We start from the raw sequence: 23,238 nt of genomic DNA on the forward strand, positions 1-23,238 counted from the left end.
TTTTTCCATCCTTGGAATGTTCTATTAGCTTTTTTAATAAAACAAAATCACTGCTATGAAACAGCATTAAAATTGGTTTATTGATATTAATAAAGTTTGGGTCAAATGTTTGTTCGGATGCCATTAGGTTTCATTTAATAAAAGATTTTAATTTAACTAAATAAATCTCTTCTGTGTTGCCAGTACTTATAGTTAGTTACTGTAGAATGAACCCTGTCCGGTGTATAGCTTTGCTCAGGCTGACTACAGAATGATACACAAAGACATGCTGGGTCACTGAGTTCACTAGTGATAATTTACAGAAAACAGTTTTTTAAAGAATCATGGACTGGTATCTTTTTTCACTTGTAAGTGTAAAAGGATCATGCAGCAACATCATACAGCAACACTTTAAGAAGAAGTAGAAGAAGAAATAAACAAGCTAAATTTGATGATTTAATATTATGTCAGGTTCAAAGTCAGCAGTTAGACTGTGACTCTGTTGCATAAGTGTTATTGAAGATAACATGAACTGCCTTGAACTTCCTCCTCATTCAAAGCGACATGCTGAGAGAAGCATGCTTGAGGAACATGCTTACTCAAGATACAGAGTGGAATATTTCCTTTGCTGGATGCGGGTTTTTGGGAATTTATTATTTTGGAGTGTACAGTTGTCTGTTGGAACGGGCTCAACACCTAATTAAAAGTACCAGAAGAATTTGCGGTGCTTCATCAGGAGCGCTGATAGCAGCTATGATAGTGTGCCAAATGTCACCAGGTAAGAGATAACATCAAATATATACTGCATATCAGGTTTACAGACACACTCTTACCAGAAACATTAATAGGAAAAGCTATTCATGCAATTATCAGCCAATCATGCAGATAGATACAAGTCAAGAGCTCTGATTAATGTTCTATAAAACATCATAATGGATGTGAGCAGGGTTGATGGTTTGAGAAAGCCATGATCTCTTAAGATTCAACACAGCAGTTAATAGAGTTTATAGAATGGAAAAACAACAACTATAATGATAAAAATAAAATAATGTTAGAAGAACATTTAGTACATGAATACAGTCCCCTCTTAAAGTATTAAAAACGCAAAGCCGATTTTCTAGTTTTCTTCGATCTTAGACATTTATCTAAATTAAAAAAAAAAATTCTTTTGTGAATTTGAATTTTTTTATTTCATTTTAAAATTTTTTGGACATATTTAAGGTTCTTTAGTTGTTCTTCATCTGGAAAGTTTAAGATTTCATCAAAATTTCACCAGAGAGTTTTTCCTTATCAGAAAAGCTTTCAAGAAAAATGTTTTTTGGAAGATTCCTTAATGTAACAAACCCTTAATGAATTCTTGAAGCACCATTTTAATTTGAATAATTAACACGGCGGTGTATTTTAGTCCATTAGAGAATGTGACCTTTATTGTGTTTTTCATGGTCTTTGAACCATGAACAAACATTTTTACAGAAAAACACAGAAAGTGTAAAAACTCCAGAACGGTTGATGATATAATATTTCCGATTTCATCAGAGTCCTTGTTGACACTTTTAGTTAATGATTTAATGTCTGTCATGTTAAACAGTAACCCACAAAATAACCGTACAAACCTGTGAATACATTGGCTTGTTGTGTTTTTTTAAAGCAAAGTGCTGTGAAAATCTGATGGCAATAGCCAAAGAGGCTCGAAAAGGCATGTTGAGTTCCATGCATCCCTCCTTTAACCTGCTGAAGTTAACCAGGCAGCTGATGATCCGAGACCTGCCTGATAATGCTCACCTTCTTGCCAGTGGGAAACTGTTTGTGTCGCTCACACGGCTTTCAGATGGGAAGAACGTGCTGGTGTCTGAGTTCACCAGCAGAGATGATCTCATCCAGGTGAACATAACTCTCATCTGAAAAGGATGAGCAGGACAGTTACATTACAAGTAGGAATATTAATTGCCAAAGAAATGCCACAGCGCAGTTAAACTTTAAGATTTTTTACATTATTGTTTTGTCCAGGCTTTATTTTGTAGCTGTTTTTTCCCTGTTTACTGTGGAGTGGTGCCACCTTGCTATCATGGCACTGTAAGTACTAAACAAAAAACTTATTTTATCGGCCTAATTCATTACCAGAGCTGTATATTATAATTGCTATTACTATATTTGTAATGAACGTTGATCTACCTTAACCTTTACATGTTCACCAAACTATGAAATACCTTCCAGTCAGTGATGCTTTCCATTTTCAGCACTATGTAGATGGTGCTTTGAGTGATAGCACTCCATATTCCAGTCTGAAGAATACCATCACTGTCTCACCTTTCTCTGGTGAAAGTGACATCTGTCCAGATGACAACCCAGTCTACTGCCAGGAAGTGAGACATTGCAATATGAGCATTAATGTCAACTTGGCTAATGTGCACCGTGTAATCCAAGCGTTTTTCCCACCAGAACCTGAGGTAAAAAATAAACGTTTCAATTTAGTTTACTCACAGCACATTCGTCTTGTACTTACAGGGTTGATGGTTCGGTTCCTGCTTCCCCCTGTGTGTGTTTGAAGAATGCATGTTCTCACTGTGCTTCAGGGGTTTTCTCCCCAGACCAAAGACATGCTTTTTAGGCTGAATGACGAAATTGTTTTTAGTGTGTGAATGGGTGTGTGCACTTGTGCCATGCGATGGGTTGGCACACCATCCTGGCTCCTGGATGGTGTGCCAACCCATCGCATGGCACAAGTGCACACACCCATTCACACACTAAAAACAATTTCGTGATGCTGTGTATGATAAACTCTACAGAAAATGGATAAATATATAGATTTTCACTTTCTTTACTGGTTTCCTACCCAAAATGCTGTGAGTCAACTTGCTAACACTAGTGCCAGTTGGCTTTTACTCTATCTCTGGCGAAAGACAGCAATGCAGCAGTGCTTTAGGATTTAAACGTCACACCGCTTCATCTGTGCACCCTACTCACATACATCAGGGTCCGATAAAATCAGGGGATGTGGTAGCCTAGTGATTAAGGTATTGGTCTAATAGTTGGAAGGTTGTGAGTTTGAATCCCAGGTCAACCAAGCCACCATGGCTGGGTCTCAGAGCAAGGGCCTTAAACCTCAGTTGTATAAATATGTCACTCTGGATAAAAGTTTCTAGTAAATATAAAACCACCATCACAACTTAATATCTTAGGGATAGCTACCTAGCTAAGAACGTCTCTGCTGTGAGATATCTCAGAATTTTTTCACCATTGCAACTTACAAATATTTCAATTTGTGAAGTTTTCCTTTATGTTGTTTCAGTTTCGAGTGACTGCTTGTTCTTGTCTCAGGTTATGGCAGAGATCTGTAACAATGGATACAAAGATGCGCTCGTGTATCTGAAAGAAAACGGTGGGAAAGATTATATTTATATATAATAGATGCTCATTTTGTGCTTAGTGAAACACAATAATCTGTCTGATTTCAGATCTCTTAGAACATGATTCATTTATCACTGAATTTATAGCAAATCACAAACTGAACCGATCAACGAGAGGAAAGAGCTCTGTATTGGACAAAAACCTGCTGCCTGTGCCCGTCCAGAAAGGTATCTCAACCGTGAGTTGTTTACTGACAAGAAAAAGAAATCGTCTGTATAGTCTATTAGCGAAAATATGACTTTTTTCTGTCCTCCAGTCTTTTCTGATGCTAGTACAAAGAAACATGGAAGGAAGCGTGAACTGTTTGCATTGAAGTTGCTCACATCCATACTGATGGTGTGCATTTTGCCTTTAGAGGTCGTCGGCTTCATTCTTCTGAGGTAAAATGACTAATTCGATCAGCTGGAAGATGTCCGTTATAGAAACATTTGTAATAAAAGCTCTTAAATATAAGATATTTCTATAAATGCTTTATTAACGTCTATCGATAACTCAGACTCGCTAGCTGGATGGTGGAGATGGCATCTGACCTTCTGCGGAGATACAGATGGATGAAACTGTCCAGTTAAAGGTTTTTACACTTCATAATCCACATGTCCTTTAGGAACTGACCCGGCAGAGAAATTCAGAAAATCATCCATTTGTCAAACTCTTGTAAAATGGCTACTCCAGATTAAGCGCTTGCTATTTTTCCTGCTTTTTATTATTTTTTAATGACTTTTTTTTTTATAACAGCATTGATGGTTTCAACTCTCTATCCTTAGGTATAACTGACCAGATCATCGACAGTCCACTATCATGTCTACGTCTGCTCCTGATTCGTTTTTTTGGATCGGGGTAACAGTAAAAATTTACACAAAGCACAAATGTATACTAGGCAGCAAAGCAGAAAAAGGAAATATTTACAAATGTGCACCCACCTTCTTCTTCTTCTGAAGTGTTTTTGTCCTTAGTAATGTAATTGCAATGAGAAATAAAGAACTAATTGTGCTGAAGATACATATTACACCTGAATAAGTTGAGCACGATAAAATTTTAATAGAGGAAAAATGTAATCATGTGTACAATAAGAGCAACAAAATAGCACCAAGAGGGTTTTATATAAACAGTAAAAGCACAGTAAATCAAAGCTTTTCAAATTTCACACAGTACCATGCGTCATAAAAATGGTGTGTTACAGTACTTGAGAAGGCGGCGTGACCATCTTGACTTTGTAAATTCATGTCACAGGAGACAACTACTCCACAAATACCAATAAACACCACCAGCAGTCACATGATTGTATCTGTAAGCTCTTCTAGAAACACACCTTGTGGGATTAACGGTGGTGTCTTTGCTCTTATTACAAGAGATTTAAATCATTTCACCTATGCTAACTTGTCCTATTACACCATCATTTTATATAAAATGGGGAGATTCATAATCCTTAGTATTCCATGCTGACCTACGGTATGTAAATGGCTTCCAGGCATAGAAAATTCTGCCGATATTTTTTCAGATCAAAAAAACCTTTTTTTTTTTTTTTATATTTAATTACATACTGTTCAATCTTATAAGTCAAGTATCAGTCCCTGATATTACATAAAAAAATTGCATCAGTGCTTATACACTAAGCAAAAACAAAAATGTTTTGGACACGGTATATATGGGGGGAAAAAATAAAAACAAATAAAAAAAGCTTAGTTCCATAGAAATACTACTTTCTAAAATGTCTACTTTAAATTCATGGCAAAGAAATTAAAAAAAGAATTCGGATGCATCTCTTCTGAGATGAAGAGCATTTCAATGATATGAGTCTTCAGTTGAAGAACTGAGGTTACAGTTTAGAGTTATTGAGAGCAGCGGGTGACTTGTGCGAGTTGCTGAAGTAGCCGTCTCTGCTTCAAATGATACTCACCGCGCTGTACTCGTCGCCGAGTGACTTACACACACAGCAAATATAACGGTCTTATTACTGGTCGAATGTAACAGATTTTAAACAAATCATCAAGATAAAAAGTCAGTGCACGGATTGAGATTGCTCCTGAACTGGGAGAAGCTAGTGAGAGGCACTGCACAAGATCTGTGGATGAACACAGGAGTCAAGTTCCTTACAGAGATGAAAGTCCGGCTCATACAGCCTCTGCTTGGGCTTGTGAGGAGCTGCCGATCTCAGGAATCTGATCGGCGAAGGAGTTGGTCATCCACTTTCCGTCTGGAATCTGCCCCACTGCATTCTGATTCCTGGGCTCCTTCGCTGCTGCTTCTAAAATGCAGACAAACAAATCAATAGCAAGTCGTATACTGCAATGTTTTTTTGCCATTCCAAAGGTGCCAACATTGATAACTGAGCAGGCAGAAAGGTCCCCAGAGTGATCACACGCCATACTAAACGTATCAAATGTATTATATGAAATCAAATAGTCATTTTATGCTTTAACCAAAGTCTATGCTGAAGAATGGGTGTTCGAAAAAAGAACAAAATACGCATGAGACCACGGCTACAACATGAAAAACTCTGCCAGTAACTAAAGCTCAGGGCTGTGCAGAGGACCCTGAAGCCGTGAGGTCATAACGTTAACAGGTGCATCATATATATGAGAAGCCCTAGCGCAATGCTTAGGGCTCTGAGTTACTGATCAGAAGGTCAGGAGCTCAATCTGCAGCACTACGGATCTACCGCTGTTGTGCCCCTGAGCAAGGCCCTTAACCCTCTCTGCGCACAGGGTGCTGTTTCATGACTGACCCTGCAAAAAATTTCACTGTGCTGTGGTGTGTGTGACAAAGTCTTCTTCTTTTATTGATATAAAAAAGTTCATGCATTTTTTTAAAAAGAAAATTAACAGTAAGAGGAAAAAATATATAGTTTTCAGGTGTCTCCCATATCACCAATGCAAGGGGGTCAAACGATAAATGTCAGTCACTTAACTCTTACATGGTGGCAAACTAGATGTAATCATTTTTTTTGAAGGCTTTGGTTTAGTAGATTAAATGAGAAAAAAGTCAAACATCATCAGGTAACAAAAATAGTAATTAACCTGCTTCTCCAGAAGTAAAGGCACAGTGGCCGTTGGCTTCCTCGGTTCCTGGTTCCCCGTATGCACCTCCATATGCAGCCTCATAGCCAGGATCATAATTCTCCTCCTTAATGGCCATTCTCTTAGCATCCTCTGCAGAAAACAGGGTTTATAGAATATCGTGGAATGATGAGGGAAGAAAAAAAAAGAAAAAGAAAAAAAAAAGAGAGAAAAAGTCTGTACCTTTAGCCAAGCCAAGATCGAATGAGTAATTGATTTCCTCGACTTCCTTGGGTTTGGCCACACCCTTCAGTTGGTCTCGGAGTTCTCGGAGTTTGATATAGAAGTGCACTTTGTCCTGAGCTCGAGGGAACTGGGCACAGCGGGCACTCGAGGAGGGCATCAGATACAGCGCCTAAAGGCACACAGAGGTGTACAGCTGTTACATCAGATCAATTACAATGCATCTGATTACATTTCTAGGCTACTCGTGTCCTACCGTGTCTGAGTCAGGAATCTTGAGTGGCTGTACGCCAAATTCCAGAGATTTGGGCTTTTTGCCAAATATCTCTCTACAGAACATTTCATATATACCTTCAGAAAACAGAATGGTAGCGTTAGGATGACAACATGACATTGTGTTCAGAATGACATACTTTTCAAGCACTACATCCACTCTGTACATACTTACATTTCCCATTGAAAACAACTATGAGAGGTTTGAACTTTTTAATCTTCTCCACTAAAATCTTGCCACCTTCTCGAAGCTCTTTACTGCAACAGAAAGGAAAACCCAAGTTGAAAAGAAACCGTAATGGACCAGGTTTTAAATCATTCAAGTTCAAATCTGTGTACTAAGGAATCTGCTAACAAGAAATGTCTACATGCACAAATCAGGCGGTAAACAAATTTCTTTCTAATTGCCTTTGTAGCCCCTTGGAGTCAGTAGCAAACCCTCAGAAGACCGGGCAAACATTTAAAGTGTGGGCTATTTGTACAACACACGACTTGTGTCATGATATAATTTTGCTCACAAACTGCCAGCAATACAGAGTGTTGCATTTATTAAAATAAATAAATAAATAGATAGATAGATAGATAGATAGATAGATAGATAGATAGATAGATAGATAGATAGATAGATAGATAGATAGATAAATATTTGGTGGTAATACACATTACTGTTGTATTTTACACAACATTTAAAATTAAATACATATTTTAAAAATGCTGAAAAAAGAACTTTCATGTTTTACAATTTATAAAATTAAGCACCAATATTTATCACGCCAGCTTGAGTTTCAATTGAATATTTTAATAGAAAAAAAAAGATCATGATATCTCAGTGCTATAGTCACAAAACTGATCAAGACACACACACACTATATATATATATATATATATATATATATATATATATATATATATATATATATATATATATAAGCATATATAGGCAATAATGAGGCTATTTGTTAGTAGTATAGGAGAGTTAAGACTTGATCTAATCACAAAGACCTGGTCTAGCACTGTGGCGCGTGTGCAGATGTAGATAATGATCTGTATTATATTAATAGATGTGTTAATTGTGTGTTTAATGACACTTGAGCATTGGTAATACCTTGAGAGATCTTTGCTTCCTGGTGTTGCTCTCGCCACCATGTTAGTGAAGCCAATGCCGTATTTCTCAGGGAGAGACTGATCGTGCATGTGGTTCAGCAGCTGGTCAGTGAATCCGGATAGGAACAGGCACTTCCCTTGAGGAAACAAGAGCAAACCAACAGAATGATGAACGAGCAATGATTAACAAGTATATCATAGCTAATAACATACCGACAGAAGTAAAAGAGGTATTGGCAGAAAAGATTGAACCACTTTAATGTGAAACAATACTGCAACTTACAAAAATGGTTCCCGGGTCCAGGGAACCATCGTCCAATGTAGGCAGCCATCAGACCTGGATTGATTCCAACCTTTATGGAGAAAACATAGACAAACAAGATAATCAGACAAAATCAACCAGACTGACACTCACATGTACATGCAATAACACGCACGCACACATGTACACGCACGCACACATGTACATGCACGCACGCACGCACACATGCACACGCACGCACGCACACATGCACACGCACGCACACATGCACACACACGCACGCACACATGCACACACACGCACGCACACATGCACACACACGCACATTTACTTACAATGACATAGTCCAGGTTTTCTGTAAGGATGTCTGGCAGAGTCCTTTTCATGACTTCCTCCTCGGACATGCCCTTGAAGCGATCGATTTTCCTTTTAACTTTCTTGAAGGACTCATCAATCTTCTCCTGGGTTCCTTCAGCTGGTTGGCCCTCTTTTACCGCCTTGGCCTTCTTTGGCTTGGGGCCTGGTTTTGCTTTAGGCTCTTTGCTTGCAGGTCTGCCCCGCTTTCCTTTAGTGGGAGCTTTGGGTTTAAACAAAGAAAGCATTTGCTCAAATTTGCACAGAACAAGCCCTGCACACAGCTGTCCCACCATCATCTGAACACTGACTATTTTTATTTATTAAAGAAGCATAACAGCAGCTATAAACATCTGTCCATCATAAGTCTACTTCTAAGATGATAAGACCAAAAAAAATGCAGCTCATCAATTTTCCCTAGGAAAGTGCAAAGCCTTTCATTCTGTAATGGAAATCACAAAGAAGCGGCTTTACCTCTGATTACTGCAAAACTCTGACACGGGAGACTCCGTCCATAAGCAAAACTTATATGTCCCATTAGGGAAAATTTCACCATATAAGAATTATTCAGTTTTCTTTGTCAAATAAACAACATGGTTTGTTAATCTGTTTATTATTTGGTGCACCCACTCTACAAGTCCCTGTGTAGGTTGTTACTATATCAACACCTTCTGACCAATCAGAAGCAAGCATCCATCAGCACTGTGGCATAAATTGAGTCAAGACACTCGGTGTACTGGTATAATCATTTAGAGTGTACCTTTCTGGGGAGGGCCAGGCTCCAGTGCTGCAGAATGCGGCATCTGAACAGGCATTTCCATCATTCCAGGTTCTTCTCCGTGTCCTTCCATGAAGTGTGCAACATTACCGTTAGCCATATGAGAATATTGTGCGTGGAGGGCTTGGAGATGCTGCTGTGCTGACTGAACCCTAGACAAATGCAAATGAAATCAATAGTTAAATACGTTGTGTTTATAAAGCGCTGAGCATAGAAAACAGTTTATGTAACCATTATCCTTGAACTTCAATTAGATATAAGAATGTACTGTCCAAAAAGACCCTAATGACGAATCTTGTGACTTGAGCACTTGTTAATTTGAGTTCAGCTCTCTTCCTCTGTAGTCCTTTGACTTTGTAATTAAAAAATTAAAACAATTTTTTTGTTGCATGTGTATTTCAGACTTTGCTCCCACCCTGACTATCTTTTTAAAATTAAAAGTATTCTTAGTTCCTGACAAAGTCAGCCATGATAAGGATATATTAACTCAGAGACTTCATGGCACCATTGTAATTTATTATAAGAAGGAGTGTTTGCCAAATGTTATACGTGTAAATCCTGATTGTACTGTATTTGTGATCGCCATTTTTCCTAATAACCAATCACTGATCACCATTGTTCCTAATGACCAATCACTGATCACCAATGTTCCTAATGACCAATCACTGATCACCAATGTTCCTAATGACCAATCACTGATCACCAATGTTCCTAATGACCAATCACTGATCACCATTGTTCCTAATGACCAATCACTGATCGCCATTGTTCCTAATGACCAATCACTGATCACCATTGTCCCTAATGACCAATCATTGATCACCATTGTTCCTACACTAACTTCCTGACTACTAACCTTTCACATATAGTCACGGTTAGGGCTTCTGTTTGTCTGTTGATAGCCATGGATAATAGCAATAACAATAATAACAATAGATCATAAAAGAAAATATAGAATTTTGTTAACAATAGTCTGTGGTGCTATATACCGTGTTAATAAATAAATAAACTATAATCTGCATTTTTATCCTACAAAAAAAAATTCTTCTTTCATTATATTCTAATGGAATTATTTTTCTCATGAACCATAATTTGTCATTTTGACATGCAAATGATCAGGATGAATAAAATAATATGCATATTAGTGTATTAGTCTTCTGGCCACTTTTTTTTTTTTTTTTAGCTACTTTCCTCAGTAAGGATTTGGTAACACTGATAAACACTGATCATGTTTATACTCTATGGGTGTTTTGTCAAAGATACAACTATGCTATAAAACTGTAAGCACAAACCCATTCATTCATTTATTTATTGATTGATTGATTATTAGTAAAGTTACAGATAATTGACTGAATTATTATATTTTTGCCATTTTTAAATAGGCTGGTTAGTAACATTCAAGGTAAGTTTAGTATCTGCACAGTGCTCCATCAGCATGCTAATGAAACGCAGATGGCAACAAATGAAAATTCAATCCTGGCGCCATTTGATGACAAAGCAGGGAAACTCACCAATGCTGAACATAATCCGAGGGCACATGAGGCAAAGATCCGTAACTTCTTTCATCCATCTTTACGGGGACTTACTGATAAACCAACATTCATATTTATTTATCTTTAAAATGGTATTACTAAGTGGTAACTAGTTAGATCATGGAGAATGTTTCTAACCAGTCGGTTCTCATTAGCAGGTGCCATAATGTAGCTAATATGCTAATGATCAACAAGATATTTATATTTATCGAATACATGACAATTGAGATAGATAGCAAGCTAACATCGGAACAGAAATATAAAAATATTCAAATGTAAGTAAACAGTAAGAAAAACAGGGCCTGCTTGCTCTTATGGTAAACAATGCAAATATCTCACTAGTTAAGATAGATAGTTGGTTAGTAAATATCACAAATACAATTTAATTTATTTAATATCTCTGTCAGGCCAACAGAGACACAACAAACGATAGATATTAGTTGGATTTGCTAACAGACACTTAGCTAGCTGTATGAATGGGTGTCAGTGGTTAGCTAGCTAGCTAGCTATCTCGTTTCAAATATCATGATGTCAACTTGTACTTATTATTAAAATATGTAGCCCAACCGGAAATTAAGTCATACATACCGTTATTAATATGAACAAAGAACGACAATAATCCGTTAAAATACGTTTTTTTCTACGAAAAACAAATTCAGCTGAAGGCAACAAAGACCAACTGAGTCGTTCTTCAGCAACGAGTCATTCCGGCACTGGAATGAACCAAGTGAAGAATAAAAGGGGGAGGGAATTCGTGAATTCGGTTTTAATAATTTTTTTTTATTTAAAACGACATATTAAATATCTCACTTATATTTCATAATATTATAAATAATAATGTCATACATCTATTTTTGCACTTCTTTCTCGTTTGATATAATACTTTCTTTAGACCCGCTTACTCAACCCCCCTTTCTTACGCTGCCCATTTATTAAACGTTTAAATGTTTCAAAGCCCGATTGCTATTGGTTAGAAAAAAATAAGCAGCTTCCTGTCTTACACTTGTCATAATAAAGCTACCAGCCTGTATTCTAAACAATGTCAAGCACAAATATGTATAGAAGTAAAAGTGCTCGATAATTTTTAATGTATTTTATTTTAATCACAATATTGCTTTGTATGTTTACAGATATATTGTTTAAGATATTGTTTTAGTTTGCTACTAAAGAGCATGGTCATAGAATTGCATGTCTGATATAAAAAACAAATCTCAAAAAAAAAAAGGTAATAAATAAACTTCACAATTCGTTTCCTAAAGTGCCCAATTATTATGTTCAAATAAATACTGAGTAACACAAAACACCCATAAAGGCTGGTTCAGATTTTTTTTTATTTTGAACAGTCCAGCTGTGACTGGGTGGTGAATATTATTCATTTTATTAAAACACAATTGTTTAAAAAAAGAAAAAGAAAAAAGGACACAGTACAAAATTACACCATAAATACAAAAAATATGTACAGTGAAAACTTGATGAACATTCAAAACACCATGGAAACATTTTACAAGAGCATTTGCAACAAATTCTCCTGTAAATTTGTAACCGTGTCATTATACACAACCAGTACATAATAACGGATCGGCCGACAGAGCGGTGGAACCTGTCTTGTTAAACATCGGTCCTAGAAGACCACAGCACTGCAGGCTTTTGTAGTTTCCTGGTGTTCTTGCGTGAAGTTGTACATCTGAATTTTAGTTTGCGAATTCTTTTTTACACGGTTTGTGCAAAATTCCATGATCACACAGTGCAAAGGTATAAAATACCCTTCAGTTGAGGTCACAAATCATAAATAAAGCACCGACGAGTATGATTTAGTGTGAAATATTGTGCAAGAAGTCTAACTCATGCATCATGCATGACCTCAGCATAGTAAACATTTTGAACCTGGTAAAAACATAGCATTGCTGAAAAGTTGTGTGTATAGTTTAAAAAATAAAAAGGAAATTAATTAAACTACAGTCTTGAGTACTGTGTCATCACAGTAGAAAAAAAATATGCAGCTTAGTTTTACAGAATGCTGCTATTTACAAGTAAAATACATCACTGCTGCATACACAGGTTCATAAAATACCGACAAAAATAAAGATAAAAAAAAACACTGGCTTTGGAGTACATGAGCTACACATTCTACTAATCACAATAAATAGAAATACATGACTGGAAAGTCAGGTAACTTATAAAAATGCTTTAAATCGATTTTCCTTTCAGTTCAGAAGAGCTGAGAAGGCACTTGCTTCAGAAAAATGCATCAAAAATATTGTGATGTCTCAGTGTTGCTGGAGTACCTAATGTCTGGGATCTGGTCTGTGAACGGCTGCATCGTCCACTGGTTGGACTCGACCTGTCCCATAGCTGCAGAATGTTCAGCGCCTGTAACACCAAGAGTCAAACACATCTATAATAATGATGTAACTATAACATGTGTGTAGGTGAATATTAGTAGTATGTAGACATAACACTGGTTGGTTGTTCATTTTTTAGATTCTAATGATCTTTTGTTGTGTGCACACGGAGTGAGGTAACAGAGTCGAACTGGCACAACATTTTTGTATAAATGCAACTCTGACTGCATTACACCCATATACAATCACATCATTACATTCACACAGCAACGCAACTGGAAATAATTTGCAACTATATGCGACTTCTGGCAATATTAGCGTCAGTAACAGCTAGCGACTGGATGTGGGTGTGTCTAACGTTGAGAAAAGTAAATTTTGCAAATACTTGGTGATGACAACTTCGGTGAATCGCTAGTTACGGCAACCGTAAGTAGGACCGGTTTGTGACGACGTCATAGTTAGTTAAGAATAAACTAATAGATCTAATATTATTCTGTTTGCAAGCATTGAGCACTGTGAAATTGTGTATCTGTGCATGCTGTTTGAAAGAAAGCAAGCAACCTTCATTCCAATCGATACTCATCCTATAATTGTACAACTGGTTTGCGTTTGATGCCGAGCTCAAAGAAGTGCTGGTCTTTTTTAAAAACCATCACATTTTACTGGTACAAAAAATGTCACTGCTGTAACGGCTTACCCCGGAATGCTGGCTATTGCTGTAATTAATATTTTTCAGTATTTAAATAATTATTATTATGAAAAGGTTTTGCATGGTGCACGATGTTTGAAAAATGCTTCAGAGTCGGGCCGACTAACAAAACAAACGTGTAGCCAATGAGCAGAAAGGGGCGTGTCTTGTCAATATGCGGTGGAGAGAGTTTTCAGTGCGCATGTCTGACATCAGCAGAAAGCGACTGAAACATTGACATGGCGGAGACCAGCCGTTACCTCTGCCTCGGGTTCTAGGTGTTGAACGTCGTCTTCCGCGTGAAACGGAGCTAAACCTTTCACGGTACAACACACAGTACTACAAAAACACATTTATATTACCATAGTATTACTCATGGAGTTGATTTACTGATAAAAAATATCCCCTATGCCAGCTGCCCCAGCAGGTTCTGCCATAATAGTTGCCTGGGTTACATATGTATGTGTAGGCAGAGCTATCAAAACAGGGGTGACACCCATTTGGGTTAGGGGCGTGTTTGTTTTGGTGATTTCAAATGTCAACATTGGCTTTCAAACATCATACACCCCACCTTTAATACTGGTTTGAGTTTCTGACTTTCAGATTTAATCAGCTGTCAAATATATCTAATATAATATAATTTAATTGTAATATAATATAATTTGTGATCTTTGGTTGTCCTGTGTCCAGAATGAATCGAGGCAGTAAACGGCTGTTAATCACCTGGTTCATTAGCATGAGAGAAGCTGCACGTCTGCTGGGTCACACTAGTGGAGCCCTCCTCATAGCCGGGGTCATGCTGCTCTTCTTTGATAGCCATTTTTTTGGCATCCTCTGTAAAGAAGAAAATGAGAATATGCTTCACCAAGGTTAAGATGTTCTAAGGAGAACTCCTTTAAAACAGTTTCCTAGTTATCCCAAGTGATCCCAAGTTACCTTTGGCCATGACTACGTCGAACGTGTACTGTGTCTCCTGGATCTCCTGGCTCTGAATCACACCCTTCAGCTGGTCCCGGAGTTCCTTCAGCTTAATATAGAAATGAACTTTGTCCTGAGCTCGAGGGAACTGAGCACAGCGTGGACTGGATGATGGCATCAAGTAACAAACCTGTTAAAAAATCAATCAATCAATCAAATATCAATAAGATATTTAATAAAAGGAGAGATACCAACAACCACTGGCTGAACGTCGTACCGTTTCTGTCTCTGGAACTCTGTAGGGCTGCAGACCAAATTCCAGGTTTTTGGCTTTCACACCAAAAATCTCCTTACAGAATGTTTCATAAATACCTGAAATGAAATTTTTTTTTTTAGATTGTAATAAATAGAGTAATGTTTAAGGAAATAGTTTACAGTACAGCTGACATTACATTTCCCATTGAAGGCTGCGATTCGTGGCTTGTATTTCTGAAGCTTTTCCAGAAGTTGTTTGCCTCCTTCTCGAATCTCTTTGCTTGGAAAAAACAAAACAAAACAAAAAAAAAACACGAATGGTTTTATTTTTTTTACTGACATTAATTCTTATATGCTCTCTTCCACCACCCATAATGTAGATTGTTATAATTAGAATGTCCATAATCACTGCAAAGTGGAGACAAACTTACAACCACGAAGCTCACTATTTTCCTATAAGCATGTCCTGAAGTGTTTAATTTCTTTTTAATACAATCACAACAATACTCCAAGTCATTACCCTTTTTTTTTCCTTCTCTCATGAAGTTAATAAAACAGAAAACACAGATTGCGTTAATGAGAGTTTACAAAGTCTTGACTGTTATAAAGCACAAACACTGGAGAATCCTTCCCTGAATAAACATCTCCTTACAGCAAACATTTATGTTGCTCTTGTTTTTTTTTATTCTTATTAAATCTGTTATCTACAAAATGATTCATATATTTGGTTATGTGAATTGCCCAGCATACAAGTCCAGTAATTAAGCTGTTACTACAGAAATGATCACATATTAGTACAAGCACATTAAAGGACAGCAAGACATAAATTTCTCATAGATTTGTTCCTACATGGTTTGGTTCTACATGTTACTGAATTAGAGAACTTATTTATTCCTACTTCTGAGCATTGGTTTCCTTTTTGGGGAAGAAACTGACTACGTGTTGTATTTTTAGTTGTTACTTGAGGTTATGTGTTGGGTTGTAGAAGTTGGTGAATGCCACAGTATTGTTATTTTAGCTGTGATAAATAAAAATATAGAAATGAAATGCGTGTACTTTCTTTTTCTCCATTGGCTGTAAATCTGGAAATCTTTTATTTGCCTTAAAGCTGGAAAAGTATCAAGACGTTTTGGATAAATCAGAACTGAGAACAGACCAACAGTTGAGATTTCTGTCTTACTTTGAGAGGTCTTTGCTCCCAGGTGTAGTCCTCTCTACCATATTAGTAAAGCCGATGCCGTATTTTTCTGGAAGAGTCTGATCATGCATGTAGTTCAGTTGCTCCTCTGTGAGCCCTGATAAGAACAGGCACTTCCCTATAGGACAATAACGCAATAACTAGTTAATTAGAAAGGTTAAGTTTAAAATAAGACATGGATCTTTATAAGAACAAGAAAAATACCTACAAAAATGGTTTCCTGGATTTGGGTAATGTCGTCCTTTATAGGCTGACAACAACCCGGGGTTGATACCGATCTGCAAAAGGAGTGTACATGGTGACATATAATGATCCAGAAGAAACGATACCCAATACACAGCACTACACAGTCCAGCACACACTCACTATCAAAATGTCCAGGTTGTAGGTGATAACGTCAGGCAGTTTTTTGGCCATGACCTCTTCTACGGACATGCCGTTAAACCTGTCCAGAGTTCGTTTGGCTTTTTTCACAATGACTTCAGCGTCGGTTTGGTCGTTTTTCCCTTGCTTGGGTGGTCGTCCACGCTTCTTCCCTTTCTCGGGTGTTAAAGGAAGAGCTATAAAGAAAATGTGAATGTAGAATGATTTTAATTCTCCAAGAAAAGGGAATGCTTTAGGTTCATTGTCTCAGATATTTTCCAGAGTAAAAGGCTGGACCTGAAGCTTTAGTCCTTACACCAAATGCTTGGTTGCGTCACTAAGCACACAGCATTGACTCTAGTAATTCACTGATATGTGCCACACAATAAACTGCCTTAAAAAAAAAAAGTATCCTAATAGCTACTAAAAAGTGTTTAAATGCTTATAGAGTGCCACTATATGTCAGAAAATTTTAAGTGCCCTCCAGGGTGCCGTTACAGCGATGAATGAGATGTGGTGCCCTTTTGTGGTCTAGATGCGGTAAACTCCCCTAAATGTTAGAAAAAAATATGGTGCCCATTTGGATCCCCAGCATTCAGGAAAACAAGATGCTGTGCCTTACAGGTTCCCCTACATACAAGAATATGAGATTCAGTACCCTGTAATTGGTCTATTCTTGTTGTGCTCACCAACCCTTTCTACATGTGAGATAATGAGATGCAATGTACTCTAGGCTCCGCCACATGCAGCTAAACAGGATGCAGTGCCCTATAGGCGCACTCACATGAAAGGTGCTCTTTTTTATTTTATGGCTCTGCTCCTCAGAGTGTAAATCTGTGTGTATGACAGGGCTGTGAGACGGTCAGTACCTGGAGGCTGGACAGGCAGCTGATGAAGCTGACTGATTTCAGCTGGCTCTCTATAGTCTGATAATTCATTCAGGTCAGTATACTCTTGAACATCCTGCTGGTATTGAAAAGCGTTAACCATCTGGTGGTACTGAGGAACTGGTTCTGGCTGAAAATGCTGATGTGCTGCTTCATACCTGGAATGAGCAAAAAAAATAAGAGATAAATGTGAAGAGGGGGAATTATTAATAAAGCTAACAATCAATCAATCAATCACACACACACACACAGTGATGATTCATCATGATCGATGCGGTTACACAAACAGTGTGAACTCCATCTCGTCCATTTTAAAAGGCAGAAGTGTGTGTAATTCTGCAATTATTCAAGAATGTAGTAATAAATCATAAAATCGATCTAAATGTTCTATCTGCGTTTATACCAAAGCACTGCTGAATTCTCAAAGCTAAGTTGTTGATTCATATTCCATAACAGCAGCACTGGCATTAGTGCCATATACAAGGCAAAGATTTTGAATATTTGATCGTTGCATCATTCCCATTGTAACAACTTACTCCAAACTCTCTATGTCAAGAGAATTTTTAAAATATGTGTTATAAGCGCTTTTAAAGCAGTCAAAGGTTTTCTGACAAAATCTTCATCAAAAATTGTTTCGTTTATGTTTCATTAACAAAATAACAGTCAGGCTTTTGAGGGAAATGCGAGAGCTATGACAAGGATATTAAACGCAAGTAAACTATATATATAAGTATAAAATTGATCAAAATGACACAGGGTCATTCATTTTTGAAATTAAAAAAAAAATCTTTTAGCTCTGGCAACCGTATGTGAGTAGTATAAACAGTAAAAAAAGAAGTCATATTGGGAGGTTTTGGGATGTTAATTGTGTTGTTATTGTGTTATTGTTATTGGAGGCATGTGGTAGCCTAGTGGTTAAGGTGTTGGGCTACTAATCGGAAGGTTGTGAGTTTGATCCCAGGTCCACTGAGCTGCCACCGTTGGGACCCTGAGCAGGGTCCTTAACCCTCAATTGCTCAGTTGTATTAAAAAAAATGAGATAATGTAAGTCGCTCTGGATATAAAGGCATCTGCTAAATACTGGAAATGTTATTAGAAAATAATCAACTTCAGGCTGGTAAAATTATTCACTAAAGCACTGCTGCATCAGGTACCTTAAACACTATCTGTATGGATATGAAGACATCGTATAACATAAAACTGTTAACCAAAATCAAAACAAACAAACATCAAAACAAATTTATTTCAAGCCATGACTGAGGAACATGGACACTGAGTCTCATCATCTGTAGTGAACTCTCATGTTGTTTTTTACTCACTAGTGAACACAGCATTTAATTCTCATGTTTTTTACTCACTACTGAACACAGCATTTAATTCTCATGTTTTTACTCACTAGTGAACACAGCATTTAATTCTCATGTTGTTTTTTACTCACTAGTGAACACAGCATTTAATTCTCATGTTTTTTTACTCACTACTGAACACAGCATTTAATTCTCATGTTTTTTTTACTCACTACTGAACACAGCATTTAATTCTCATGTTTTTTACTCACTACTGAACACAGCATTTAATTCTCATGTTTTTTACTCACTACTGAACACAGCATTTAATTCTCATGTTTTTTTTACTCACTAATGAACACAGCATTTAATTCTCATGTTTTTTTACTCACTAGTGAACAGTGCATTTAATTCTCATGTTTTTACTCACTAGTGAACACAGCATTTAATTCTCATGTTTTTACTCACTAGTGAACACAGCATTTAATTCTCATGTTTTTACTCACTAGTGAACACAGCATTTAATTCTCATGTTGTTTTTTACTCACTAGTAAACACAGCATTTAATTCTCATGTTTTTTTACTCACTACTGAACACAGCATTTAATTCTCATGTTTTTTTTACTCACTACTGAACACAGCATTTAATTCTCATGTTTTTTACTCACTACTGAACACAGCATTTAATTCTCATGTTTTTTACTCACTACTGAACACAGCATTTAATTCTCATGTTTTTTTTACTCACTAATGAACACAGCATTTAATTCTCATGTTTTTTTACTCACTAGTGAACAGTGCATTTAATTCTCATGTTTTTTACTCACTAGTGAACACAGCATTTAATTCTCATGTTTTTTACTCACTAGTGAACACAGCATTTAATTCTCATGTTTTTTACTCACTAGTGAACACAGCATTTAATTCTCATGTTTTTTACTCACTAGTGAACACAGCATTTAATTCTCATGTTGTTTTTTTTACTCACCAGTGCTGATATGAGTCCACGTGCTGCCTCTGAGACTCAAACTGCTTTTCCTCCATCTTTAACAGCTGGCTTTACTTTAATAGATTCATATTTATGTACATGTTACTGCCAAGTCTCCAGCTTTTCTGTGCCATGTTCAAGTGGCATTTCATAACAGACACGAAAAATAAAAAAGTCAGCACAGAATCCTAGGAAATGTTTTTATTCATGAAACACAAATAATTTTAGCGACTGAGATATAATCTCAGAAACAACGCTTCCAAACCAGATAGAGATGTTTCACCTCCTAATAATCTATTATTTGTGCACCGGAAGTAGGAACGATGCTAACGCTATTAGCCACACAATCAAAGCGACAAGCTTCATGTTTTATACAAACAGACTCGAGACAAAATCAAAAGGAAACCAAGACACACTCACCTGACAGATTAATTAACGAAAACCCCTTTTGATGTTAATAATTATATATCTTTTAAATATTGAAAGAAAATGTTCACTACATCAGTAACACTGCAACAAAAACACAAAGCCGGTGTGAACCCATTTCAAAATAAAAGTCTTTAAAGCGCAAAATCATGACATCACGCCTGGAAACTAGCTCATTTAACCGAACAGTTATTTTACAAATATGTCATAACCTGCGTGAATACTTAAAAAAATTATTAAATCATTAAATCTTTTTATATATATATTGAAGGAAAATGTTCACTACATCAGTAACACTGCAACAAAAACACAAAGCCGGTGTGAACAGATTTGAAAATAAAAGTCTTTAACGCGCTAAATCGTGAAATGATGCCTGGAAACTAGCTCATTTAACTGACCGTTTATTTTACAAATATGTCATAACCTGCGTGAATACTTAAAAATATTATTAAATCATTAAAAATATATATTTAAATAATAATAATAAAAAAGGAAAAACAATAACATCTACAATTGTATTGAAGTATACATACTCCTTATTCGGTCTACTCTATATTTTATTCAAATATTTTATCTAGGTGTTAACTTTCAATAGAAAATACACTTATTTTCTATTGAAAGTTAACACCTAGAAACCATTGTAAGGCTTCGACCAATTTGTACGAATGAATTCATTGGCTTAAAGGAAGACGGTGTGCGATTTAGGACAAAAAAATGATTCACACGCAGCAGTACGTTTCTGAAAAACTTGATATATTGGTGATAGCTGTCACAGAATCTCCGAAAGTGGGAATCACAGGACTGAGGATTAACACAACACTGTTTATCTTTAAGGGATAAACATGGTGAATGTGATAAAGATTCAGCAAATAGAGAAAATCTAGTGTTGAGCGGTTGTGCCTTTATTCCAGACCGGTAGGTGGCGCAGTAACACGGGGCACAATGTGGATTCAATCCGAAGAAGAAGAAGAAGTGTAGCAGACTCCATATTCAATTGCTGAAATTAATATAAATAAATTGTCAGAGGTTTGTGTAATATTTTGAATCTTGGTATATAAAGATAACATTATTAGTGCAATAAAACATGCTTATGTTAAATTATTTATTTATATTGATATTATTTATAACTATCCTTAGCTGTTACTTGTCAATGTCACCTTATGTAATTATTTTTTTTATCTCTCCATATCCAGAATACTAATAAACAGACTTTGTTGTTCATGTAAGTAGCTTACGTGATATAAATAAAGACCGTATAAAAAAGGAAGAAAGCGCTGAACCGAATTAATGATGATTCAGTCACAAACGATTCGGTTCTTTGAATCAGTTTTTTAACTGAATGTTGAGAATCGACTCGCTTATATGAGTCGATCGATTGATTGATTCTTTTTCGTAGACATAGGCAATGCTGTTACTCTTGCTGTGTATTTATTTAACCAAAACGCTTTAATTGAAACATGAGTATAAACAATGTTTACTGTATTAGTGCCTTTGTGATCTAACAGTGATTTCATACATATTAGTTATTCTGTTCATTATAGAAACATTTCAATGTTTATTCAATAATTTTATGTAGAGTTTAGAACATAAATATTATTGGAAATATTGTGAAGGTGGTTTGGTTGGGGAAAAATGGCAGTGGAACCGTGTGTAAGCTGAAAGAGTCGACTCTAATTGATGTACAGGACCAAATGATCTGACACACTTTAAATTCCTAACAATACTACATGCAGATTTCATATAATGTAAAAACTATCATGATGTTTGACTGTGTAGCCTCAAAAAAGAGGTAAAGTGGATTATTGTATTCCTGTTGTACATGTAGGCATTAATTTTTAAAAATCTAAACTTTATAATACAGTAAAAGCATAATTGATATTTCAGGGAATTATTCTTTTTTTTATATTGTCCAGTTACAGAAACCTCTGCTGGTACAAAGATGCCCGCCGGCGTGTCTTGGCCAAGATACACGAAAATGCTCGTGGCCAGTGTGTTGTCCATGTTTGCTGGTGCTGAAGTTGTCCATCGGTATTATCGCCCTGATTTGGTAAATATTAAGGATATTACTGTTACTTTTCTGTATATAAAGGACAATTTTATTTATTGATAAGTTGATCTAAAAGCAGTTCTTCTTTTATAGAGCATCCCAGAGATTCCTCCGAGGCCTGGAGAACTGCAGACAGAGCTTCTTGGATTGAAGACACAACAGACGGCTTCTGAGAAACACTAATGTCAGTTTCCACACAGAAGTGTGTAGATATGTATAAACTGAACATAACGATATAAACATGTTACAGTGACATGACCTTGTAATATTTTGTGAAATTCCATAGGAAGGAAGAATAAAGTTATTTGTATTTTTATATAATCAATAAAATCTATTGTGTTGATTCCTGTTTTTACAGTTCCCAAAGATAATAAATTAAATGTGAACACTTTAAATGTGAGAATTTTAAGCTGACAGCTGGACCTCTCTGATCGACAAGGCGTTTCGTCCCACAGAACCGTCATTCAGTTGTTGTTTTGTTTTGTTTTTTCTTCACATTTCTGTATAAATTCTAGAGACTGTTGTGTATAAAGACCCCAGGAGATCAGCAGCTTCTGAAATAATCACACCTCTGCATACATACATCTGCTACCAACAACCAGTCTATGATCAGTCTAATAGAGACGTGAATATTAAAAGTTGTTATGCCGTAGTTAATTCTAATGAAAATTATTTTTTTAAGGAGGACTTTTAAAGACGTGGACTCATTTGAACAGCAAAATATGTATATGTAATTTACAATGACTTTTATACTTTTTAAGAAGACTTTTATAGTGAAATTCGGTTTTGTACGCAAAACCGGAACTTCCGTTATGAGCTAGTGGAGTTTTTATTTTAGGAGAAGGAGGATTTGTGGTGTAAATAAAGATACCTGGCAACCCGGGAGTCAGGTTAGCTTCACTCTCATGTAG

At 36.4% G+C, this 23,238-nt stretch overlaps 5 protein-coding genes across 14 annotated transcripts in view; 3 read left to right on the plus strand and 2 right to left on the minus strand.

Annotated features, from left to right (window-relative positions):
* Positions 1–351: 351 nt before the first annotated feature.
* Positions 352–4,661, plus strand: LOC113636090 (patatin-like phospholipase domain-containing protein 2). Of its 5 annotated transcripts, none has more exons than XM_047802119.1 (9): positions 352–757; positions 1,628–1,860; positions 1,987–2,052; positions 2,217–2,342; positions 3,298–3,358; positions 3,435–3,554; positions 3,644–3,767; positions 3,884–3,958; positions 4,152–4,661. In XM_047802119.1, the coding sequence occupies exons 1-8, from the start codon at positions 544–546 to the stop codon at positions 3,954–3,956; spliced, it is 1,017 nt and encodes a 338-aa protein (XP_047658075.1). In that variant the 5' UTR covers positions 352–543; the 3' UTR covers positions 3,957–3,958; positions 4,152–4,661. The 5 variants fall into 5 exon arrangements, with proteins under 5 accessions (XP_047658075.1, XP_047658077.1, XP_026991796.2 ...); XM_027135995.2 differs by having other exon boundaries at positions 354–757; positions 2,217–2,426; XM_047802120.1 differs by having other exon boundaries at positions 354–757; positions 3,474–3,554.
* tdg.1 (thymine DNA glycosylase, tandem duplicate 1) lies at positions 4,402–11,671 on the minus strand. Of its 2 annotated transcripts, XM_027135993.2 has the most exons (11): positions 11,518–11,671; positions 10,909–10,982; positions 9,380–9,549; positions 8,601–8,842; positions 8,287–8,356; positions 8,005–8,140; positions 7,075–7,157; positions 6,883–6,977; positions 6,627–6,798; positions 6,405–6,536; positions 4,402–5,632 (listed from the first exon to the last, which is right to left on the minus strand). In XM_027135993.2, the coding sequence occupies exons 2-11, from the start codon at positions 10,965–10,967 to the stop codon at positions 5,499–5,501; spliced, it is 1,293 nt and encodes a 430-aa protein (XP_026991794.1). In that variant the 5' UTR covers positions 10,968–10,982; positions 11,518–11,671; the 3' UTR covers positions 4,402–5,498. The 2 variants fall into 2 exon arrangements, with proteins under 2 accessions (XP_026991794.1, XP_026991795.1); XM_027135994.2 differs by lacking the exon at positions 10,909–10,982 and having other exon boundaries at positions 11,518–11,668.
* Positions 11,672–12,241: 570 nt separating this feature from the next.
* On the minus strand, positions 12,242–20,428 carry tdg.2 (thymine DNA glycosylase, tandem duplicate 2). 3 transcript variants are annotated; one of them, XM_027135082.2, is made up of 11 exons: positions 20,275–20,428; positions 19,855–19,928; positions 17,563–17,738; positions 16,697–16,890; positions 16,539–16,608; positions 16,313–16,448; positions 15,330–15,412; positions 15,155–15,249; positions 14,896–15,067; positions 14,683–14,793; positions 12,242–13,299 (listed from the first exon to the last, which is right to left on the minus strand). In XM_027135082.2, exons 2-11 carry the CDS (start codon positions 19,908–19,910, stop codon positions 13,178–13,180), a joined length of 1,215 nt encoding a protein of 404 aa, XP_026990883.1. In that variant the 5' UTR covers positions 19,911–19,928; positions 20,275–20,428; the 3' UTR covers positions 12,242–13,177. The 3 variants fall into 3 exon arrangements, with proteins under 3 accessions (XP_026990883.1, XP_026990882.1, XP_047658074.1); XM_027135081.2 differs by having other exon boundaries at positions 19,855–19,979; positions 20,275–20,426; XM_047802118.1 differs by lacking the exon at positions 20,275–20,428 and having other exon boundaries at positions 19,855–20,243.
* A 594-nt stretch (positions 20,429–21,022) lies between these two features.
* Positions 21,023–22,657, plus strand: c17h12orf73 (chromosome 17 C12orf73 homolog). 3 transcript variants are annotated; one of them, XM_027136028.2, is made up of 4 exons: positions 21,023–21,306; positions 21,474–21,502; positions 22,194–22,327; positions 22,421–22,657. In XM_027136028.2, the coding sequence occupies exons 3-4, from the start codon at positions 22,220–22,222 to the stop codon at positions 22,508–22,510; spliced, it is 198 nt and encodes a 65-aa protein (XP_026991829.1). In that variant the 5' UTR covers positions 21,023–21,306; positions 21,474–21,502; positions 22,194–22,219; the 3' UTR covers positions 22,511–22,657. The 3 variants fall into 3 exon arrangements, with proteins under 3 accessions (XP_026991829.1, XP_026991828.1, XP_026991830.1); XM_027136027.2 differs by lacking the exon at positions 21,474–21,502 and having other exon boundaries at positions 21,031–21,306; XM_027136029.2 differs by lacking the exons at positions 21,023–21,306; positions 21,474–21,502 and adding an exon at positions 21,555–22,069.
* Positions 22,658–23,139: 482 nt separating this feature from the next.
* The window catches only part of nt5dc3 (5'-nucleotidase domain containing 3), a 12,032-nt gene continuing 11,933 nt past the window's right edge, over positions 23,140–23,238 (plus strand). The window contains exon 1 of the mRNA XM_027136026.2: positions 23,140–23,238. This exon is cut by the window's right edge and continues 306 nt beyond it. The gene's annotated coding sequence lies outside the window, so the exon portion shown is untranslated.

This window comes from Tachysurus fulvidraco, chromosome 17 (assembly GCF_022655615.1).
Source record: "Tachysurus fulvidraco isolate hzauxx_2018 chromosome 17, HZAU_PFXX_2.0, whole genome shotgun sequence".
Classification (NCBI taxonomy): Eukaryota; Metazoa; Chordata; class Actinopteri; order Siluriformes; family Bagridae; genus Tachysurus; species Tachysurus fulvidraco.